Here is a 20,517-nt window from a genome sequence, read left to right on the forward strand (position 1 = left end):
GCGATTCAACCCCACCAAGACACAAGTTTGCGCGTTCATCGCTAAGAAAACCCCATTTACTGTGGTCCCACAGTTCCAGGGCACAGCCCTTACCATGTCAGGGCGTATTGGGATCCTAGGTGTCGACATCTCCAGTGACGTCCAATTCCGTAGCCACCTGGAAGGTAAGGCTGCGCTGGCATCCAAAAAACTCGGTGTGCTCAATAAAGCGAGGCGATACTTTACTCCGGGGCAAAGACTGCTGCTTTATAAATCGCAAGTCAGACCCCATATGGAGTACTGCTGTCACCTTTGGGCAGGAGCACCTGGATGCCAGCTTGGACCCTTCGACTCAGTCCAAAGGCGCGCTGTACGAATCGTCGATGATCCCAAACCCACAAGCGGTATTGAACCTTTAAGTCTAAGGAGAGACTTTGCCTCCTTTTGTGTTTTCTACCGCTTGTACAATGGGCTGTGCTCTGAGGAATTATTTGACATGATGCCAACGGCCGCTTTCTATCACCGCACCGCTCGCCGTCGGCAGGGTGTTCATCCTCACACCCTAGAACCTAAATGGTCGCGTACTGTGCGATTTAAGAGGAATTTCCTCCCGCGGACGCTCCGGCTGTGGAATGAGCTCCCTTCCGAGGTTTCCCGAGGGTCTACAGTATGGGGTTCTTCAAAAAAGGAGTGTACAGGTTTTTAAAAGGTCGGCAACGCGCTTGTAACACCTCTGGAGTTGCAGGCGTCCATAGGCTACGGTGACTGCTTACCATCAGGCGGGCCGTAAGCTTGTTTGCCACCGATGTGGTATAAAAAAAAATATTATGTATTATGTGAGAGTGTCACGAAAGCAAACTACATACATACATACTTTTAACTTTGGTTAAATTTGTACAGTAAATTATGAATTATGGTTGTGACATTTCTATTAAAGCAAACGTCTGACAGTTAGAAAAACGACAGGGAAAGAATGCGCGACAGAGTGGTTTGGTACTTGACACTTGCAATCAAAGTGAAGTATGAATATTTGTTGCGTCTTAATTCTTAGTTCAATATGCAGTTGCGAAATCCGTATGGGGTAGTTTATGACTTGAACACAATTCGTATTCGTGTAATGTAAGTTAATGAAATTTATATGTAGGATATTGTATGTTAGTCAATATAGTACATTGTAGGAGAGGACGGAAAACCGCTAAAAAATGGACGAGTGAGTTTGAGGGCCGACACGTTAGTGGAGGCCCTCAAATAATACTGAGTCCATCTTTAGCGTTTCCGGCCGAGGCATTACATAGTGCTTTTCACGACTACTTTAGTCGAGGAAATTAGAAAACATTTGCATAACTATAAGTACTAGCCCGCGATTTCTCAGGTAGCAAATTACTAGCCACTGCCTGTGCTGTCTCTTGAATTTCGGTAGGCGTCAGCGTAAGAATATCATTTTCTTCACTAAAAGAACATATTTTTATAGCGAGCGTAGATACGTGTTTCTTGTATTTTTTAGTCAAACACAATTTACACTATCCAATTCAGTAAGTATTTTCCGATCCCGCCTTTTTAACTTTTTTTATCACTTTTAAGAGGCGTTTTTCTGTTATTTGCTTCAAACCGACTCTAAACTTAGAAGCGTTTTTGCTAAAGAACCACAATTAAACAGCTACAAAAGTAAAAAACGCCTTAAGCGTGAACTGAATGAATAATTGTTAAAAAAAATAACTAAATGGTTTTGACATTTCTTTATTTTTAAACAAGAAATTGGTCCTATAAATAACCTAATTCTATTTTTGAAAAAAAAAGTTGCGCCAAAAAGGATTTTTTATTGATTTTTATGTTTTAAATTTTAAATGATACTCATTGCTGTAGCGAACCATCACCAATGACAGATGATGATAACAATGAAACATTGTAGTAGTGGTGGTTCAGGTGCTACAGCTATTGCCTACTTTCCAGCTTGGTTTTAGACCATATATTGCCACATTTCCGAACAGTGGCGAGAAAAGGTATTTATAATGTAGGCCTTGTAAATAAATAACCATTCTAACAATGTATGAGATTATAACGGTACTTCCGTTAATACACTATTACATGAAAGCAAAATATCACTTTCGATTAAAAGGCACTTTTACATTCAATGTTGAAAGAGAAATTGACATGCATTTTTTTAACTGTGCTAAATTTCAAGTTAATATCGCATATCATGCTATGACTCACATATCATCAACTGGGGCACCGCCTGACATACAGCCTCAATTATTATTAAAGGGTACTGTTACTGTTTGGGCGTCACTTTAAAAAGTGAACGGTACCTAAACACTAGCTGTCGGTGCATCTTGATTAACTTAATTTTATGATTAAAAAATTTGTATGTTGGGTATGTAGCTATACCAAAGCTAAGGATGAATAAAATACTAGCTTCTGCCGGCGACTTCGCAGACGTGGGTTGATGATGATGACGATAATGATTGATAAAAACTATCCTATGTCCTTTTTTGAGCCTCAAACAATCTCCATACCAAATTTCATCTAAATGTGGTTTCAGCGTGAAGAGTTAATTTCGCATTTATAATATTAGGTAGTACCTAGGTAATTCATCAAGATAAAAATATCTAGCTTATTTTATCATTTTTTACTGCTCGCCATGTTGCTAATTGCCCGGTACAAGAAAAACAGCACCGTTCTCTATTTTCACTCATACAATATTAATTAGAAAAAAAAGAAGGGTTAAAATCTCGTTCGACGACGAATATTGCGATCTGGGGCCTATTTCTCGTACGTTACAAGTTCACAAGTCTACAAGCTTACATTTAAAATTTCATTGTACAAGTGTGTTTTAATTCTGTTTCTCGTAGGAATGATTACTACAAGTGCTACAAGGCGGCTGTCTAAAGTTAGAAAATAGGTTTGTTTACTATGCAAAAAGGAAATGCAATGGCCATTATAAATGTTATCTTAATGTCAATGTCACTGTTATACATCATAATCTTAATAAGAGGAAAATAATATGGCTGACTTGTGTTTTCGGAATATACAAGCGTATAATAATACAAGTAGTAATGAAAAGCGTTTCTCAAAATTATCAATTACAAGTGTAAAATCAAACTCAGTTTCGTCAGTCACTCTATGAATGTTTACAAGCTTCAGGGTGGGTCAGTTTTTTTTTTATAATACGGGTGAATTCGTTACAAAATTATTATGTTATTGGTCATTTACTGGTTCTTTCCCAATTATAATAATTTCATAGGAATGAGTTTACTGTTTATTATTGGAGAATAAAAGCTAAATTTAAATAATATGACTGATTTTAACGAAGTGCATTCAAAACTTACACGTTTGAGATCTTAAAAATGCAATATCTTCATTTATTTATTAATCGATTTTTACCAAAAACCCATATTAGCAGTTTATAGAGACTCCTCATTATTTCGTGATAAGTCACAAGCTACAAGTATAAAGTACAGCTTTTGAGAAACGAAATTACTATTTTAGTATATAATATCTACTAGTGTTTGTCAACTTGTGAAACAACAACACTTGTGAAAACTCTTTTATCCCCGCTCTTGTAACAATTATACATTTACGTGAAACGGAAACTTGTAAAAAATATTGAAATACAAGCGTTACCATAGATACACACTTGTATTACAAAACTTGTAACGTACGAGAAATAGGCCCCTGTGCGTGTTTCCCTAAATCAGCAACGCATCTTTTTAATAAAGAAAGCCTTTAAAGTGCATCACAGGACCTACCGTTAATTGAAAATTTGTCTACGTATTATCCTTTACCCTCTTTTGTGTATGTACTTATTTCAAGAGATCGAAATATAAGAATGTCGAATTTCGCGCATATAGCCCTAGGTGGTTAGTTGATGCAGCTAGGTTAGCGCGGCGGGCGCAATTCGCGACGTGGGCGCAGGCTCGGGAGTCAACGTCCACAGGACCGGTTCACTAATCGATCCCGCACCGCTCCCGTCCGCGCCTAAACGCGACTAACGGCTTCTCCGCAACATGCACAACCCGTTGCGGACAGTGTTGCCATATGATCAATATAAAAATAAGCTGGGCAGTGTAGTGTGATAGTCTGTATGCATTTAGTGCTAGCTTCGGCAAATACCAAATTTCATTCATATCTGTTCAGCGGTTTAAGCGCGAAGAGCTTCTTTAAATATCTATCTATCTAATACCTTTAAACGAGCAATTCCTGTATATGTATTTATTTATATACATATATGTATTTCGGGGATCTCGGAAACGGCTCTAACGATTTCGATGAAATTTGGTATATGGGGGTTATCGGAGCCTAAAAATCGATCTAGCTAGGTCTTATCTCTGGGAAAATGCGCATTTTTGAGTTTTTATGTTTTCGGAGCAAAGCTCGGTCTCCCAGATATTGATGACTTTTAATATGTACAAGTGATCTAAATAAACAAAGTAACGTATGTATTGGGTAATTTGGGTATCAAATCAACGGATAGGCGCGTAATTGTACGTTGCCAATTTAACTATAGATGTCTACTAAAGTTTCGGTAAAGATAGGATCTGCAAAAATACAGATAAATCCTTTTAAAAGGCAACTTTAATAAAGAAATCGTGAGCTCATCAAGTGCCCATCATGGCATGGCAGCATGATGATGGCATGGCTTTCTACGACACGCCTGTAAAAAGCGGTCGAGCTTCTTTTTAATTAGCAGATCTACCTTAAGTTGATCCGTCGTCAACAGATTTCTTATATCACTTGAAATCCAATTTAGGTGCTTGGAATCCAATCAACTTGAAATTTAGGGAGCGTGGATAATTTTAACGACACACTTCGTCAAATCACTCCAGTAATAATTTTAGGCCCACTTCGACAGCACAGGAACAGATAATGATTAACATGCATGTAATCACTACACCTTATAAAACAAAGTCCCCCGCTGCGTCTGTCTGTTTGTGTGTATGTTCGCGAGAAACTCAAAAACTACTGAACGGATAAATGCTGTTTTCACCTATCAATAGAGTGATTCTTGAGGAAGGTTTAGGTGTATAATTTGTTAAGGTTTTGTGTAACCCGTGCGACGCCGGGGCGGGTCGCTAGTTAATTGACCAATTTACTTTGCCTGATAAGAATCGTACAGTACCGTCTGTAAACCCCGCTGGGCTGGATTCACTGAAAACCCGCTTCGTTGCTTTGTGGAGAACATTCTGCCTTGGTATTTGTTTGTTGTATTTTTTAATCTGTGAATTGCTTGTAATATTGTCTGAGTTGATGACTTTTTCTATTATATTCTAATAAGAGTATATTTATTAAATGTTTGATGAGACATGTCTTCATTTCTTCAGGAAACGTTTCTCAACTAGGGTATACGTAACAAATAAGTAGGCACGTATTGATTTACTAGTACCTATCGGCTCGTTGTGCAAGATCTGTCCAGCGGAGACAATCAAAGTCATTATGTCACCGTTTAGTCACAGTTATACATAATCAGTACCATTACTTCGTAAATTAGCGAGCACACCAAATACGAAATTCTACCCGACGAAAATTCCAAATTAGCAACCTGTACCTTTTAGTTAAGGAAGTACCTTACCTAGTAACCTCTCGTTCAGCGGAAAATAACGGGAAAGCAACAGTCGTATTAATCATTTGGCAGTTTTGCAATGTTCTAAATTTACGTAAATTTTATGAAATCAATAATAATAACCGTGAACATGTTGGAACTTGGAAGTATCCCGTCGTAACGTAAACTGTGCCGAGTTGTGTGAAGATAAAGTACTGCCTATTATCCAAGTTGTTGTGTTAATAGGCGAACGGAGCGATTGTTCCCTCGCGCAATTTCACTAAAGTAAAGGAATTGGGCGTCAAATGTCACGTCAAACGAGACACAGACGTGACAACCGGGCTATTGTCTGCTCGTGTCGGTCAGCGCCGACGCCGCGCCGCGCCGTGGCCGACCAAGCAACAAGTAGGATTCCGGACGAGTAGGTCGATGTTCCGTAATGCAAAAAGCTAATTCTAGTAGACTATGTACATAGTTTTACTGAATAATTAATAGGTACAAGAGCTAAGAGTCAAGTTACAGTTTAGTGTAAAATTGTATGTATTATCTCAATGGGTTGGAGAGTTGCCATAGGATAGACCGGAGGCGAAAATTTTTAGTATTATAACTAAAATAAGAAATGTCTGAACATTCTGAACACGAGACGTATAGTTGAGGTGTTAAGATACTTAAGATGCTTGTTCAGCGGCGGTAGCACGGTCGCATTTTTATAGCTTGTCACCATGCCTGTCACGTTCTAACAAGTATGTAAGTGCGAAAGTGAGACAGGCGATAAAAATGGAAAGATGCTACGCCCGCAGGGATCATGTGCAGCATGTGCATGTAAGTACTTGACGTAGTTTGTACATCTACAGTCGCAACATTGTATCGTTGTCACGTTGTCAGAGCAGCCGGCCTAGCCAAGGTTACAATCGCTATCGCTTCGACAACGAAAAGCTTTATGTCTCTCTATCACTCTTCCATATTAGTGCGACAGTGACAGTTGCGTTTCGATCGCTACGGAGCGTGAGCGATTGGCATCTTGGCTACGCGGCCAGTAAAGATGATAAAAATGTAATTTTCTCGGTTAAAAAACACTTAGTTGCAGACCGATTAAGGTAAAAGTGGGTCCATGTTGCAAACTCGAATGATTTATAGACGAGCCGAGCAGGACCGCTAGCAGTGATTTATCGGAACCAACAATCAATAAATACACGGCTGGCTCTTATGTTGTTTTATGACGATGTATCCATTTATGATCAACATCTCTAAGACCAGACATTGTTTTTGTGTTACTATTTTATTTGTTCTATAGAACATCGTTGAAAGAATTAACGATATAGATAAATTAAGTTTTATTGTCGCGTATTTGGCAGCGGTTAATGGTCTAATATTAGAAATTTATATGTTCCAAGTGGCTAGTTTTATTTTGCGTAGCGTACCTATTAGCGTGATTGCAGTATTTATAAATAAGTGTACGAGCTCTCACTAAACGGTCGTTGGTTCCGGCGCACAATGCGAGCACAACCGGGGAATCGTAAATAACACTGTACTCTTCATAAACACGTCAATTCTCCGTTAACTTGGGCAATTCTTGCGTCAAATCGCCCACAATGGCTTTAAATCAGACTTAAGGGTTCATACGTTTTTAGCTTAAGGAATGGAAACTTAAATTGGATGTAAAAATTATGTAGTTCAGGGACAAAACAAGTAATCCACAAAACTTCGTCACTATAATCCATTATCCTTTTTAGTAGTGTTACTAATATCCGATAGAGATATCCGGTTTATGATTTGTGTTCATATAGACCTGAGAAATCGTTAGGATTGGGTTCGTTAACTTAAATAAGTACACTTGACTATAGGTAACACAAATCATAAATCGGATATCTACTAGCAGCAGTGGAAAAGACGTTCGTAAAATTTTAAGTACTGTCGGGATGTGGGACTGAGGAAGCTAATAAAAACGTCATTAAAATCTCTAAAGCTGTCGCTAATAAAATTATGAGATTAAAGCAAGTTTGCAGAGGTGAGCTTAATCCCCACACGAAGAAGAGTGTTTAATGAAATTCTGACGAGTTTTTTATTTCACTAAAATCTCAATTTTTTCGACGACACTGGCGTGACACATGCAACACAATTTCACAAATAATCAGCAGATTCGCTTGCCCGCCTCCAATCAAGGGTGTAATTTGTAAATCTAACCCTAATCCGACTGAAAATAGTTTTAATTTACGGATCGAATGTAGATGCGAAGTCTTTGAAATGATGACTACACTTCACGCTTTTGTCGCATGGTAATGTACTTTACATTGCCATGCGACAGAATAAGCGACGAATAAGACAAGTAACATAAATATCGCAGGAATAAACTCAAGTTACCGCGGTATTATCACCCTTAATCGAAATAACTTAAGTAATTAGTGCAGTGCAGAGGTGTACCTAAAGACGCTGGATGCGGGTCGCTTCCAACCGGCACGTATGGAGGTCCAAGGGGGAGGCCTATGTTCAGCAGTGGACGTCTTATGGCTGAGATGATGATGATGATGATGAGAGGTGTACCTAATCCTCAGACGTGCTTAACTAGGCCCTGAAGAGGAAGACCCTCGCGGCAAGGCCGAGATGGCCTATTGTCGACAGCAGGATGTGGCTGTGGCGACCTCGCGGTAATCCGACGAGGCGCCCGACATGGTAGGAAATCATTTTCGGTAATGATCATCACCTTGCCATAAATGTGACATTACTCGGCAGTGCCTTGACTAAAACATTAGACTGCAACTACATTAATATTTAACACCATTAGTAGGGTCGTGACTTGTAACACATAAAACTAAATTACAATAATTAGTTATTCGTTTGGCCCCGGCAATTCTTCAAACAAAAACACAAGACTCTTTGTTGAAATACAAGACTATTCAAACTAATTATATCGATTGAATGTTTCAAATAAAATTAATATCACTCTTTAGAAGAACATTACAAGCTAATAACATTCTTCAATTATTGTTTTCATTTTGCACGGACTAGAAACTCAACATGTTCTATAAATTGACAACACAAGCGATTACTATTGAGATCAAGCATGCCATTCCGACGCTCTTTTGTACCATCTAACTGGATTAAACGACGTAGCAATTTAGCTTCAAGTTCCGGTCCGACATATCGACGATATATAGGTAGTTACTATGCACTTTCGCGGGTTATGCTCTTCTATAGAACTTACCGGCGGCAGCTTTTTTTGCACTGGTGGTGATATCATTTTAAGAGGTTTTTGGTACACTTAACCAAATTATTTAAAGTATTTAAGCTATTAAATAAAAAATGCATTGTTTAAATTTACATATTAGGAGTAATGAATATGAGCTGTTTTAAAATATGCAGGAAGCCGGGCAGTGCTGGGGTACAAGTCAAGTATAAATCCTGAACGGATTGTATCGCGCAGGCGCGATACGGGGCATAAATCGCGGGCCGCTGTTCCGCCTCGCGACATGGAAAGCGTTTCTTGGCCGAGATCTACGCAGATCACGCCAGATAACTCGCGAGCCAGCCGCGTGCCTTACCGAGCCGGGAACGCGGTGAAATCAAAAATACTATACACTAACAGCACTTCCAAACGGGGTCTTAATTGCTAAGAATGCCTTTTGTTCTCACTCAGTTTCTATACAATGTTTTATAATTTATGCAAGTTTCACTGCAACCACAATTAACATAATCTCGCTCTAGACAGATGTTCAAACTGAAACGACTTATATATGGTTTGGTAACTAAGCGGGTTAGACGAAGTAGGTATGTCTGTAAGGTACCGTCGGCTTGCAAAAAGCTCGACGTGGGCTGCAAGTTGCACCTACTGCACTTCTAGTTTTACTGTGTCAAGAACAACGCCTGTCGCCCTCGCCCCCGCGCCCCGCACAGCTGCCCCGGCTCGCCCGTCGCCTATACCAAGTCTTGCGACAATAGAACTTTGGACGTGCGCAAGCGCTTACGAGACTATCTGACGGTTTTTTACTAAACGAAGCAAAGTAAAATTGCCATAGGCACGCAATATGTATTGTGTGTACCAATCATAACAAATGTAGGTATGCATTGTTGTCCAACTGAAGACGTAAACAGTGGAATCCAAGCGTATCCAACCCAACCCGTTGACATGACGTCAGTGAAAACTTATGGATCGCGCGTTCATATTACAGATCAACATTAAGATTACCATTTTCAGTAGGCGACCTTGCAGTACACGGTTTGCGAATATTGCAAAATACTAAAATTCATAATAAAAACAATCGTGTCAGCCAAAAAGAGGATTTATGCGACACTGTCGTGTATTATCGACATAATGACACTTTTGTTCACGATGCTCATCTCAGTGCCAATAAGCACTCATTGTCATAAATTACAGTTTGGCATTAGCAGAGTCATATCCTTGAGACCAGACATGTGATTAAAGAAATCGTTCTTGCGACACGTACGCGCGATTTTCCGACAACCTACAATTACTGTCGTCGGGCCTTTGTGCGAAATATCAATTTATTGCCCTACGAGTTACATTTATCATGTAAATGACTTGGCCCTCGGCGCGCGCGCTAGTTCAACGGCCTCTTGGACAAATGCATTAGAAGCAATAACCGAGTTACGTCATCGTCGACTAAGGAACTATTAACTTAACGTTAACAAATGCTCCTATTGTACTTAATGTGTCAATTTGTCTAATCTAACTATCAGTTTCAACAAGAGTAACAATCGCTACAAGTGAGCTAAATTGTAAAACAGTGGCGTGCGTTATATACACTTCTTTAACAGGTTATTTCAATAATTCTTAAATGCCCGTCCATCTTTTTACTTGAATGCATTACCATCTAATTAAAAAGGACAACGAAGAAAATAAAACATTGCTGCATTTCGTTAACTTGGTGGCCAGGGATCCGTGAAGGAGGTGCGATGAAAAACCGAGCGCGAGGCACGCAAGGACAAAACAGGATTCCGCGCGCTGCGGGCCCGCGCCCGCGCCGGCCGGCCGGGCCTTCCACCTTCAACCAGTCAGACTTGCATTAACAATTTAACAGTAATAGGTCCCCCCGCATCTTCTATTCTGTGTGCATGTTGTCTTTTAAATACATGTAAAGAAATATCAACGTTACATTATTATTTCCATAAAATTTACTAATACTAAAGCACTTATTATGTTTCGGGTCGGGTGCGGGTGCGGCGATATTATTGACCAAAATATAATTTAACTCAAACACCGAAAAAATTCTTAGCTCTTAAAACAACTTAAACATATCGTCATATATGGTGGTGGTTTTGTTTTTATTTGATTTCGTTCTGATTTCTCCCTATAGCCGGAGAGCTAGCTACGGAAATAGGTACCGTAAAACGGGGTGTAAAGACACGATTTTCAACTTCAAGGACGATTTTCGCCAATAATCCAAATGATAAAAGTAAAAATTTTGATATCATTTTTTGAGTCTTGGTTAGTTTTTTAATTTTGCATTTGTGAAATAAATTTTTACCTGCCCAATTCAGAGAAAATCAAAGAAAACTACCTGTTTTCTCCATATCCTTAAAACGGGGCTGATAGACACAAGAAAGGGGTGAATAGAAATATTAAGTTTTAGTTGTCATAGGCATCGAATTTGGTCATTATTATGTTGATACTCTATTAGCAAATGGTATATATATCTGTTAAACAGCTATTTGACACAAAATTATTTTTTCGTGTCTTTTAACCCGTATGGCGTAACTACTCACCCCATATGCGTGTCCACTGACCCCTTTATTACGTAAAATTGCTTGTTTGTTAGTTTTTTGCAAAAAAATTTTTCATCATAGAGAAAATTAGTGATATTATTTATTATTTAGGTACTACAGATACTATATTACCAGGTTAGCTAACTTTTACTTAGTTAATGTCAAAATATATACCGCTAGAACAAAGTTCAGACAGGCTTCATTTCTTACCTCGGCGAGACCTTACTTTAGGGTCAAAAAAATCTAACTTTTAGGCAGTTTGATTAAGTTCTTTTGGTATCAATGTAGAGAATAATTAGCCTACTATATACGCATTCCAAAAAATCTAATTTTAGAGATGTACATTTTTAAATATAACAACTTGAAAGAAAAAGTTCAAAATTTCTCTATTCACCCCGCGATTTCTGTTGACCCCGTTTTACGGTATGCAATTTATAGAGCAACGAAATCCCTCTAGTTAGTGTGCCATACTATGATTATTAATTAATCCGGGCGCCTGGCAGCTGTTCAGCGGTGGGTGTGACAGTGGTTGGGCAACAAAGGGGTTGTAAAATCAATTGAAGGTGTGCAATTTATAGAGCTCTGTGTTTGGTGTGATATCATAGCTAATTAATTATGTATTTAATTCAAATACAACAATGCCAGGCGTTTTATTTGGGGGAAAAGTAGTGCCAGGTGATGAAAGTACACAAACCACTTGAGCGCCTGCATGAAGACCACGATCAAATTGCACCTGACTCACAATTGCTTTACGCATAGTCGTATATGTCTTCTACTTTTTAGTTTTCTTTTACTTTACACATATTTTTGGTCGTCCCGGGATAGGGCAGGTCACGATCGCTCGAATCGCTTATTCTGATATGCGTAAATGTCAAAGTAACAAGCAAAAAGGAAAAAAACGCATTCCCACGAAGAGACACGCGCCGAAGGCCGAGTGTTTAATCATTACACGTGTGACACCCCGCCATACGTCGTGCTGCCAATTTGTACAACTCTCGACATGAAAACCACCTACTTAATCATACAATAAATCGATCACTTAATACTTCCCAAACTCACAACTTTAATGGCACCTTTTCGAAACTTGAATCTTACTCCCTAGTTCATGTGGTCGATTTTCCGATGAAACAATTGCACTTCATAGGAGGTTTATAAGAATTATAAGGTAATCAATCGATTTTGATTGGCACCTCTTGACGAGCGCCAACAAAAAGGCGCCGCCAACTCTACGCATTCAATAACAGTTTCATACATTAAGTCGGTAAAATTACTTATTTATCGTAACCATGAGCTGCCACAACATATTTTACGGAGGCTCTTGCGCCACACGTTTCGTTTTTTCAACAGACACATAAAGTTTCTCACTGATTTCATGCCTGTCATTAGTACCTACTGTTGGTAATTTGGGATTAGGTTTATTCGCATTACATTTTGTTGGAGAAACTAGCTACAAATCCCAGATACCCACTTAACAAACTAGTAAAATGTTTACTTTCTTGTCTTCGCTCAAAATACGTCATTCATTTCATGGTTAAACTTTGGTCTCGACAAGTTGGTCATAGCCGCTGTTATGCTGCTTATCTTCACTATTAGTTGCTCATCAGATATCAATGTCATCATCATTTTCTTGTTGTCTGTCCGTTCTCTAGGTCATATTAGATGAATAATTTTGTGAATTCATTTTTACTTCGACAGATTTAATTTGAAAGTAATAAGGATATTGAGGACGTCTGCCATTTCCAATAGACGAAGTGTTCAAGTACGGCATTCCCCGGTGGCGTAGTTCACCGGGGTCGGCCGGTAGCGCTGGGAGCGAGGTCGATTGATTCACCCGGCGTGGCGCGGCACGACTTCCTCAGCAGCACGGTGAACGAATCGCATCGTTCAACTTTTCGTCCTTCTTATAAGTACACTTAACGAAATAGAGGTTGAAATAGCTAATTTATTGTGAAGCCTTACGTTATTATTATTAAATATATACCAGGCAATCGCTACTGCCGGTTCGATGGTTTTAAAACCAGGCTGATAGTATACCAAATGGTATAGATAAAAAACATATGGTAAAGGACTTCTATCAATACGATTCAACCCGGACATGATGCTTTCTGAGTACATGAGTCATTTAAAAAACCCAAATTGCAGTAAGAATGCCCAATCATGTTGTGGAATTGATTTCTAATTGATCTAATTATAAGAGGTGAGTTTGATTCTAAATACTCCAATTCGGGTGGTTTATTTATGCTTAAAATTTTATCAATTTCTAAATTATTGTTGGTTTTGGGCTTCGCTTCGGGAGACCGTAGGGCCACCGGGTTAGCTGGCGCACTGAGCATTCAGGTTCGATCTACATGTTGACATCTCTGCAATGGATAGTTTTACATAATTTTTATGTCATATTAGTCCGTCTCTCCTTGGTCGGCAAAGGTCTCCGTTAGGTCGCCGTGTGAAGCGGCCGGCGCACTGACCGTTACATTCACGCTGCGCGATCATGCAGGTGAACGATTGAACTACATGTAACAATAATTCTGCCACTGGATAGTTTTCTCACGGAAAAACTAGTTAGGTACTAGGCAGGCAAATTACAGTAAAGATGAACAACAAATAGAAGGACTATGCTATGAAAAGCGTTTATCTTTGGGGACTCATCTATTATTTCTTTTTAGATTTGATCAGGCAACAAGACCTAAGTATTACAAATATTAAAGACCAACATATATTATGTTGGTGACAGAACGGCGTGGCTCCGTTGAAACGTCATCTGTTCTTGTGTCAGTTTCGGCGGCTTGCCCCGGAACCTAATTCTTAGTTATTTTTTATCCTTGTAATTTGAATTGTTAAAACAAATAATATCCCATGCTAATTGACCCAGCTAAACGCGAAGCATCTCCGTTTCAGCTTGGGCTATGCTTTCTTATGTACGGCTATTCTCCGTTGGAGGTACTCAACCGATTCTCGTGAACGTTTGTTCGCAGCAGGTTCAATTAATGTATAGATTGTGGATTCAGTTTTTAGATTTTTCTCATTAAAGCGGTTTTAGTCATAGTTTTCGCGAGGTCTGTAGCTCACAGAGCTACTAACATTCATTCTTCAGTTGTATCGAAGCCCAATAGTACCCCGCACATTGTGAACTAATATTATAAGAACTTCCTATTAGGAGCACTCTATATCTATATCGAGCTAGGGAAACTTGGTCGTTAATATCTTGTACATGGCTTTGTTCATACCTTAATGTTACTAAGTAATTACATAATTAGGTTATAATTACGGGTTGTGGTACTTGTGGTAATCTGATACGTTTGGAGGTCGTTTCCTACATAATCTAACTTCTAAGTACGTCTACTAGCTATGACCTGCGTCACACCCACTGCGTTCCATGCACTTATCACTCTTATCAGTGACGATCGTGTCATTTACTTCGTCATTGAAAGGAAAGTCAAAGGCAATTAGTGACGTAATTTACTATAATTAATTGGAAAACTGTTGCTGGCACAAATGGGCTCTTTATGTTTCGTAGGTGTATATACTGCGCGATTGAGGATTGGCAATTGTGCATCACAATTTCGGGAGTTCTGACGGTTTACAACGTCAAAACAATGCTGTTTTGTCGATGGTTGAGTATGTTTATATAAATTGTAAATTTGTAAGTACATATTTAATAAATCTAGGAACAAAATATATTTTTTGTAGTAGGTAATTAGTTAAATTGATGTGATTTAATATCGTAGAATTTGTTTTATGGTTAATACAATACAAATATTGGTTAAAAGTACATATCAGCAAAGATAATAGATAGTATAGAGGGGTCCTGTTATAGTAAATTTTGTAGTCACAGTAAATTTACTGCCATCTATCGACCCACGATTAAAACTGAAAATGAAAATGAATACAATTATCAAAATTTTTTATATATATGGATAAATGATTTTATTATTTTTATATCATTTCGACCCATGCTCTTTCACTGATACCTATGAGTTAAAATTGTTAAATATGAAACGATGTCGTCAACGCCATCTAGCCGAGCATAGGCCAAAGGTGTGTACGCCATCTATCCGAGAATGACTATTTCTTGATTTCCGAGGCACGTTTTTTCCTTAGACTTCATTCATTTTATACGGAGACATATATCTTTGATATCAGGAATTGAAGAACTAAGAAAACATTAATATAGAAACGTGATATGGTGAAACTTAATGTGTTAACTTCGCAGACATCAATCATCAATTAAAAGGTTTACTTTTATGTAGGTTGGTTTTAGTAGATGGATTAGCTTTGCTTTGCGCAAAAAGAATAGATAGTATAGAGGGGTCCTGTCATTGTAAATTTTGTAGTCACTGTAAATTTACTGCCATCTATCGACACACGACTAAAACTCAAAATGAAAACATATAAAGTTATCAAAAAATGTATATATATGGATAAATGATTTTATTATTTTTATATCATTTTGATCCATGTTCATTCACTGATATCTATGTGTTAAAATTGTTAAATATGAAACGGTGTCGTCACGCCATCTAGCCGAGGATAGGCTAAAGGTGTGTGCGGCATCTATTCGAGAATGACTTTTACTTGAATTCCGAGGCACGTTTTTTCCTTAGACTTTATTCGTCTTATACGAAGTTACATATGTCTTTGCTTTGCGCTACTAGAGGCGCCATCTGTGAGCAAGTAGCAAAACAACGAAGCTACAGTAACTGAAGTTGTCAAAACAGTTCTCTCTGTTGCTAATAGAATATACTTCACGCTAAAAGAGGGCGCCACTCAACGATGCTGCATATTATTATGCGCTTTACTTTATTGACCAACATGGGTAGGTATGTAAACGACTAAATAAATGCCATTTTATTACAATATGTTACACTCACTGATAGATTGAATAGTAATTTAACTGCAGAGCAAATAGCTGCAGTTATTGTTACTGTAATGGAGTGGATCAAATTACACGTTGGTTTCACTTTCACTTGCCAGTTACTCAATGTAAACACACAAAGTGAGGTAAATAGATTGAAAACCTAAGGCATTGAATCAATTGAATCTTTTGAAAACTAAACATCATTAAATTAAAGCCCTTGGACTTGAGATTTGATTTTGAGCAACTTATTCTTTGCTGGTGTTAATGGTGTTCCCTAAAGGTTCTACAGTAGCATTATGATTGTAAAGAGAAGAGCAGCACTAACCTGTCATTATCCCTGCTACGTTTTCTGTGTGGCTCCTCCTTCTCCCGGTCGCCGTCGTCCAGCCGCCTCCGCTTCGCCTCGTAGGTCCGCGACCGGGACCGCGAGTGCGATGCGTAGTGCTTCCTGCGGGTTCGCGGCATCTGTAACCATTGTTTCATGTCGTAACTGGTGCCCTTGGCAAATTGTTGTTGTACCCTGTACCATCTCTATGGCTTTATGCTGTGGCAATTGTGTCAATAGTTGTGAAAACAATGGTATTTTACAACTGTTTGTACGGCTGAGTGTAACAAGCTAGTAACAATGGCTCAAGGATATAAAATTGTAACAGAAAGTCTTGTATTAGCAATATAATAGTATGTGGACCTAAAACATTGTTCAATCATTACTGTATTTTGAAGAGCTGTTAAAATCAAGTTCAAGGGTTTTTGCATAACATAACCATAACAATTCGTAACATAAGCAAAAGTCTCTTCCAAAAACAAGGAATTGGAATAAGGCATCTGCTTGTATTAAAGTAGTAAAAGGTTATGCATAAGGTTCTAGTTCTAGTGGCAAGCAATTAATAAGAAAAAGTTATGAATAACATGCATAATATTGGTTTTTAAAAATGAAAAACAGGTGTGTTTAATAAAAGACATTCTGTTAATGGAAATATTAAAATGCAATGAAAACTAGGGTGTAACATTGTACAATATATACAATCTATCCACCCAATGTGTGAATTGTCATTAAATATATTATGATGACAATGATCCAGGTATGACTATTGCGGAGCATCCTGTTTATTCTTTAGTAATATTCTACACATGGCAATTCTCTTCAAATCTACACCACTTTTTAAAAGTATTATAAAAGAATATGTATTTTGTAGTGTGAACTGCTACTGCAGCACAGTGGGTGCAAAAAGCAAACCACAGTGGCAGAGGCCCTGCAAAGCTCAAAATAATCTAAACAGCTTATTGTCATTAGGTTAACAGCAAAGTAAACTTTTATAGTCAACAACCTACAACTTCAGTAAAATTAACTAAATGACAATTGAAGCAATAATTGCTAGCGCAAGCAGAAATTGTGATTTTTAAGACTGCAAGATATAATTTTCACTTTGATTACACCTTTAGTATGTTTTTCTAAATTGTTGATGCTATAATTGCAATATAATGGTGATGTTGTGTTGGAGTGTTAATAGATTTAGGAGGGTCCCAGAAGAATAACCTAATATTAGATGTCAAATATAAAATATATGTGTTTACTGCAGCTGCAAAAATGCTTACCCACTTTATGAATGCATTCCTTTCATAAAGCAGGTCTTCACTTTTACTGTGCTGTGAGTACAAGTTTTTTATTGATTAGTAAATAATAAATACCTACCTACATATATTTGATGTCTATGCTTAGGCATAGAGAAAAAAATACATAAGAGTGATCAGTCCATACTTCAGTTTTAGTACCAAAAACACTATTATTTTCGTAGTCGACATCTAGCATTGAGTAGCGGAATTATCACTGCTACTTAACAATAGATGTAGCACCAACCGAAAAGTCTAATGCTCAACAATTTTCAGCATATATTATATATAACAGGTTTAACAGGAATTCTATTTTGTTTAGTTATAAATTGTTGCGCAATACAATTTTCGTGAGTCGCGACAATAGAGAATTCTAGTATCAAGTAGCGGTACTGATAATTCCACTACTCGATGCTAGATGTCGACTTCGAAAAAAATTGTTGTTTTGGTACCAAAACTGATGTATGGAGTGAGCACTCTATTTTTACTATATTCCTCTGTGGCTTAGGTAATCTTCCAAAACATGTCCTAATGTAAAATAAAAGGTAAGGTTAAAATATGTTCAATGGTGTTCAGATGAGCCTGCCGCTATGCAATTAAATGAGAAAGCTTTGATCACAAAACCAATCATGCTGTATGAGCCTGTCAAAAATAATAACAATTAATGTGAGCCCGGTTATCATCATGAATGTTAAACAATGAATATTTTTGACAGGGTCACGGTTTTTACTTACAATAAGGAAAGTACAGCGGTACCTTCACTTACCATAAATCGGATACCAAAACTCCTATCCAATGAGAAAAAGCTGAAAAACATAAACTTATTTAACCAGTGGAATTGCACCCCCGGGTATTATAGCAGACAGGTCATGCCAAATAGGTCTAACAGCAAGGATTCTGGAAAACCTGTGGCTAATCTTTACTTTATGGACCCACGATTTGGAGGGTGTGTTGGGTATGGGGGGGTAGAGGGTGCAAAGGGCTACCCCCCAGTCCAACCCCCATGGCGCGGAACCCCATGGTTATGGAGATATCCATGGTTAAAGTTTGTATGAAATTACTATGAAATAAAGGAGAAATGTAATAGCAGATGTCGATAGGTGCCGTTGTTTGTTAATTTATATTACCTTTTATACCACACCACCATCCTCAAGGTCACCAAAATCTCAAGGTCACGAAATTTTATGGTGACCAAAATCTCAAGTTCACCAAAATTTTTGGTCACCAGAATCTCAAGGTACCCAAAATGTCAAGGTCACTTAAAACCGAATCAGAGCACCCCACTATCCACGTGGTCTTGTCTGTCCTACCCCTAGAGAGCAATTCCAAAAACGGAGGCGCGGAGGGAGGGCAGCCCTCGCCCGCCGTGATGGAGCGCGGGAACGAGCGAGGCGAGCGGCTGAGGCTGGTCGCCGAAGGCGACCAGTAAGCCGAAGCTGCGGAGCCGAGTGTAGTGAGCGTGCTTAGTCACGCGAGGGCGGAAGGGCTGCTCTTCCGCAGCGCCGGAGCTAACCCAGATCCAACAGCTTCACCGCGGCCCCCCTCACCCCTCACCCCCTCCTCCTTCAAAATTTGCTGTAATCCCTTATTTCTTAGTAATTCCATACAAACTTTAACCATGAATATCTCCATAACCATGGGGTTCCTCACCATGGGGGTTGGACTGGGGGGTAGCCCTCTCCACCCCCTCCCCCCACCCCCCCTTCCCACCTCAAAAATCGTGGGTCCATAAAGTAAAGATTTACCAAACCTGTCTATTGGGATTGTGCATAGGTTTCTAGCCATGCAAACCAGTCTTAAGTGTTTATAAAAAGAAAAATTTACTTGCTAAACAGCAATAACATATCTAAAATTACTTACATTTATAGATGCATTATAATTATAATGGTTATTAAATGATGTATCTACTTATGACATCAAAGTACAAAGCAGTAAAATCTTCAGAAATTAATGTTTTCTATGAACATTGTTTATTAGCTCTTTTTAAGACTAATACAATGTACTACAAGTATTGGAGATATTTTAGTAATTTACACTTTTAAATTTCAATAAAAGACGTAGATCTACTCGAATATAGCAATAAGATAAGATACCAAAATAAACTTCCCAATTTAACTCTCAAGTTAGCCTACGAGGAGCAAGTACATATTATATTCAGTGTAGGCAACGTTGTAAACCAAGGATAACAACCTGTATAGAAACATTACTGTAACTACGACTACAACATACACCTAAAACGACACTACGCATAAAAATAACAGAATCCATTAGATAAACGTCAATAGTTATTTACATGCTACGCTAACGCCATGTTGGTTTCCAAGTTTGTAGGAACTATAGGATACGCTTATCTAGAAAGTAACATATTCTTCTAACTCACCCTCAATTCACGTAAATACTTCAATTTACACCAAAGTTGATGGCTGAAAGTTGTAACGCAGTTCCAAGTTCGTGATGCAGAGCCTTGTAGAATGTTTCCTCGCAACAAGGGCCCGAACATCGATCCGAATCCAAGCACTTTGTTGGTTGGCTGAACAGCACTGCAATGGCGTAGTAAGTCAAGTTAGTCAAGCAATGTACTTATAAATTATAAGTGTTTATTTGAAAAAATAATAAATCACCAGTTACAAAAATTATATATTTTCTTTAAAATAACGTTATATTTTTCTCGAAAATATAAATTAAAGTAGTAAATTAAATCATGTCAAATTGATACAAAATAGGAAAAGGGACTTTGTGCTGCCATGTGACAAGGTGTGTTGCTAGCCGTAAAGCTAGTGTTATTGTGCGACGCTATAGTCTGTCAAGCCATTTC

At 38.3% G+C, this 20,517-nt stretch overlaps 1 protein-coding gene across 3 annotated transcripts in view; it reads right to left on the reverse strand.

The window, feature by feature from the left end:
- The window catches only part of LOC134806059 (serine/threonine-protein kinase Doa), a 70,781-nt gene extending 50,539 nt beyond the window's left edge, over positions 1 to 20,242 (reverse strand). Inside the window, exons 1-3 of one of the 3 annotated variants that reach the window (XM_063779271.1) lie at positions 20,083 to 20,217; positions 18,469 to 18,508; positions 16,417 to 16,556 (exon numbers count right to left, since the gene is read on the reverse strand). In XM_063779271.1, the coding sequence (XP_063635341.1) occupies positions 16,417 to 16,556; positions 18,469 to 18,471 (143 nt within the window). In that variant the 5' untranslated portion in view covers positions 18,472 to 18,508; positions 20,083 to 20,217. Of the gene's footprint in view, positions 1 to 16,416; positions 16,557 to 18,468; positions 18,535 to 20,082 lie in introns of those variants that run through there. The other 2 variants (XM_063779269.1, XM_063779270.1) reach the window with 2 other exon arrangements.
- Positions 20,243 to 20,517: the final 275 nt, after the last annotated feature.

Source organism: Cydia splendana, chromosome 2, assembly GCF_910591565.1.
Source record: "Cydia splendana chromosome 2, ilCydSple1.2, whole genome shotgun sequence".
NCBI classification, from domain to species: domain Eukaryota; kingdom Metazoa; phylum Arthropoda; class Insecta; order Lepidoptera; family Tortricidae; genus Cydia; species Cydia splendana.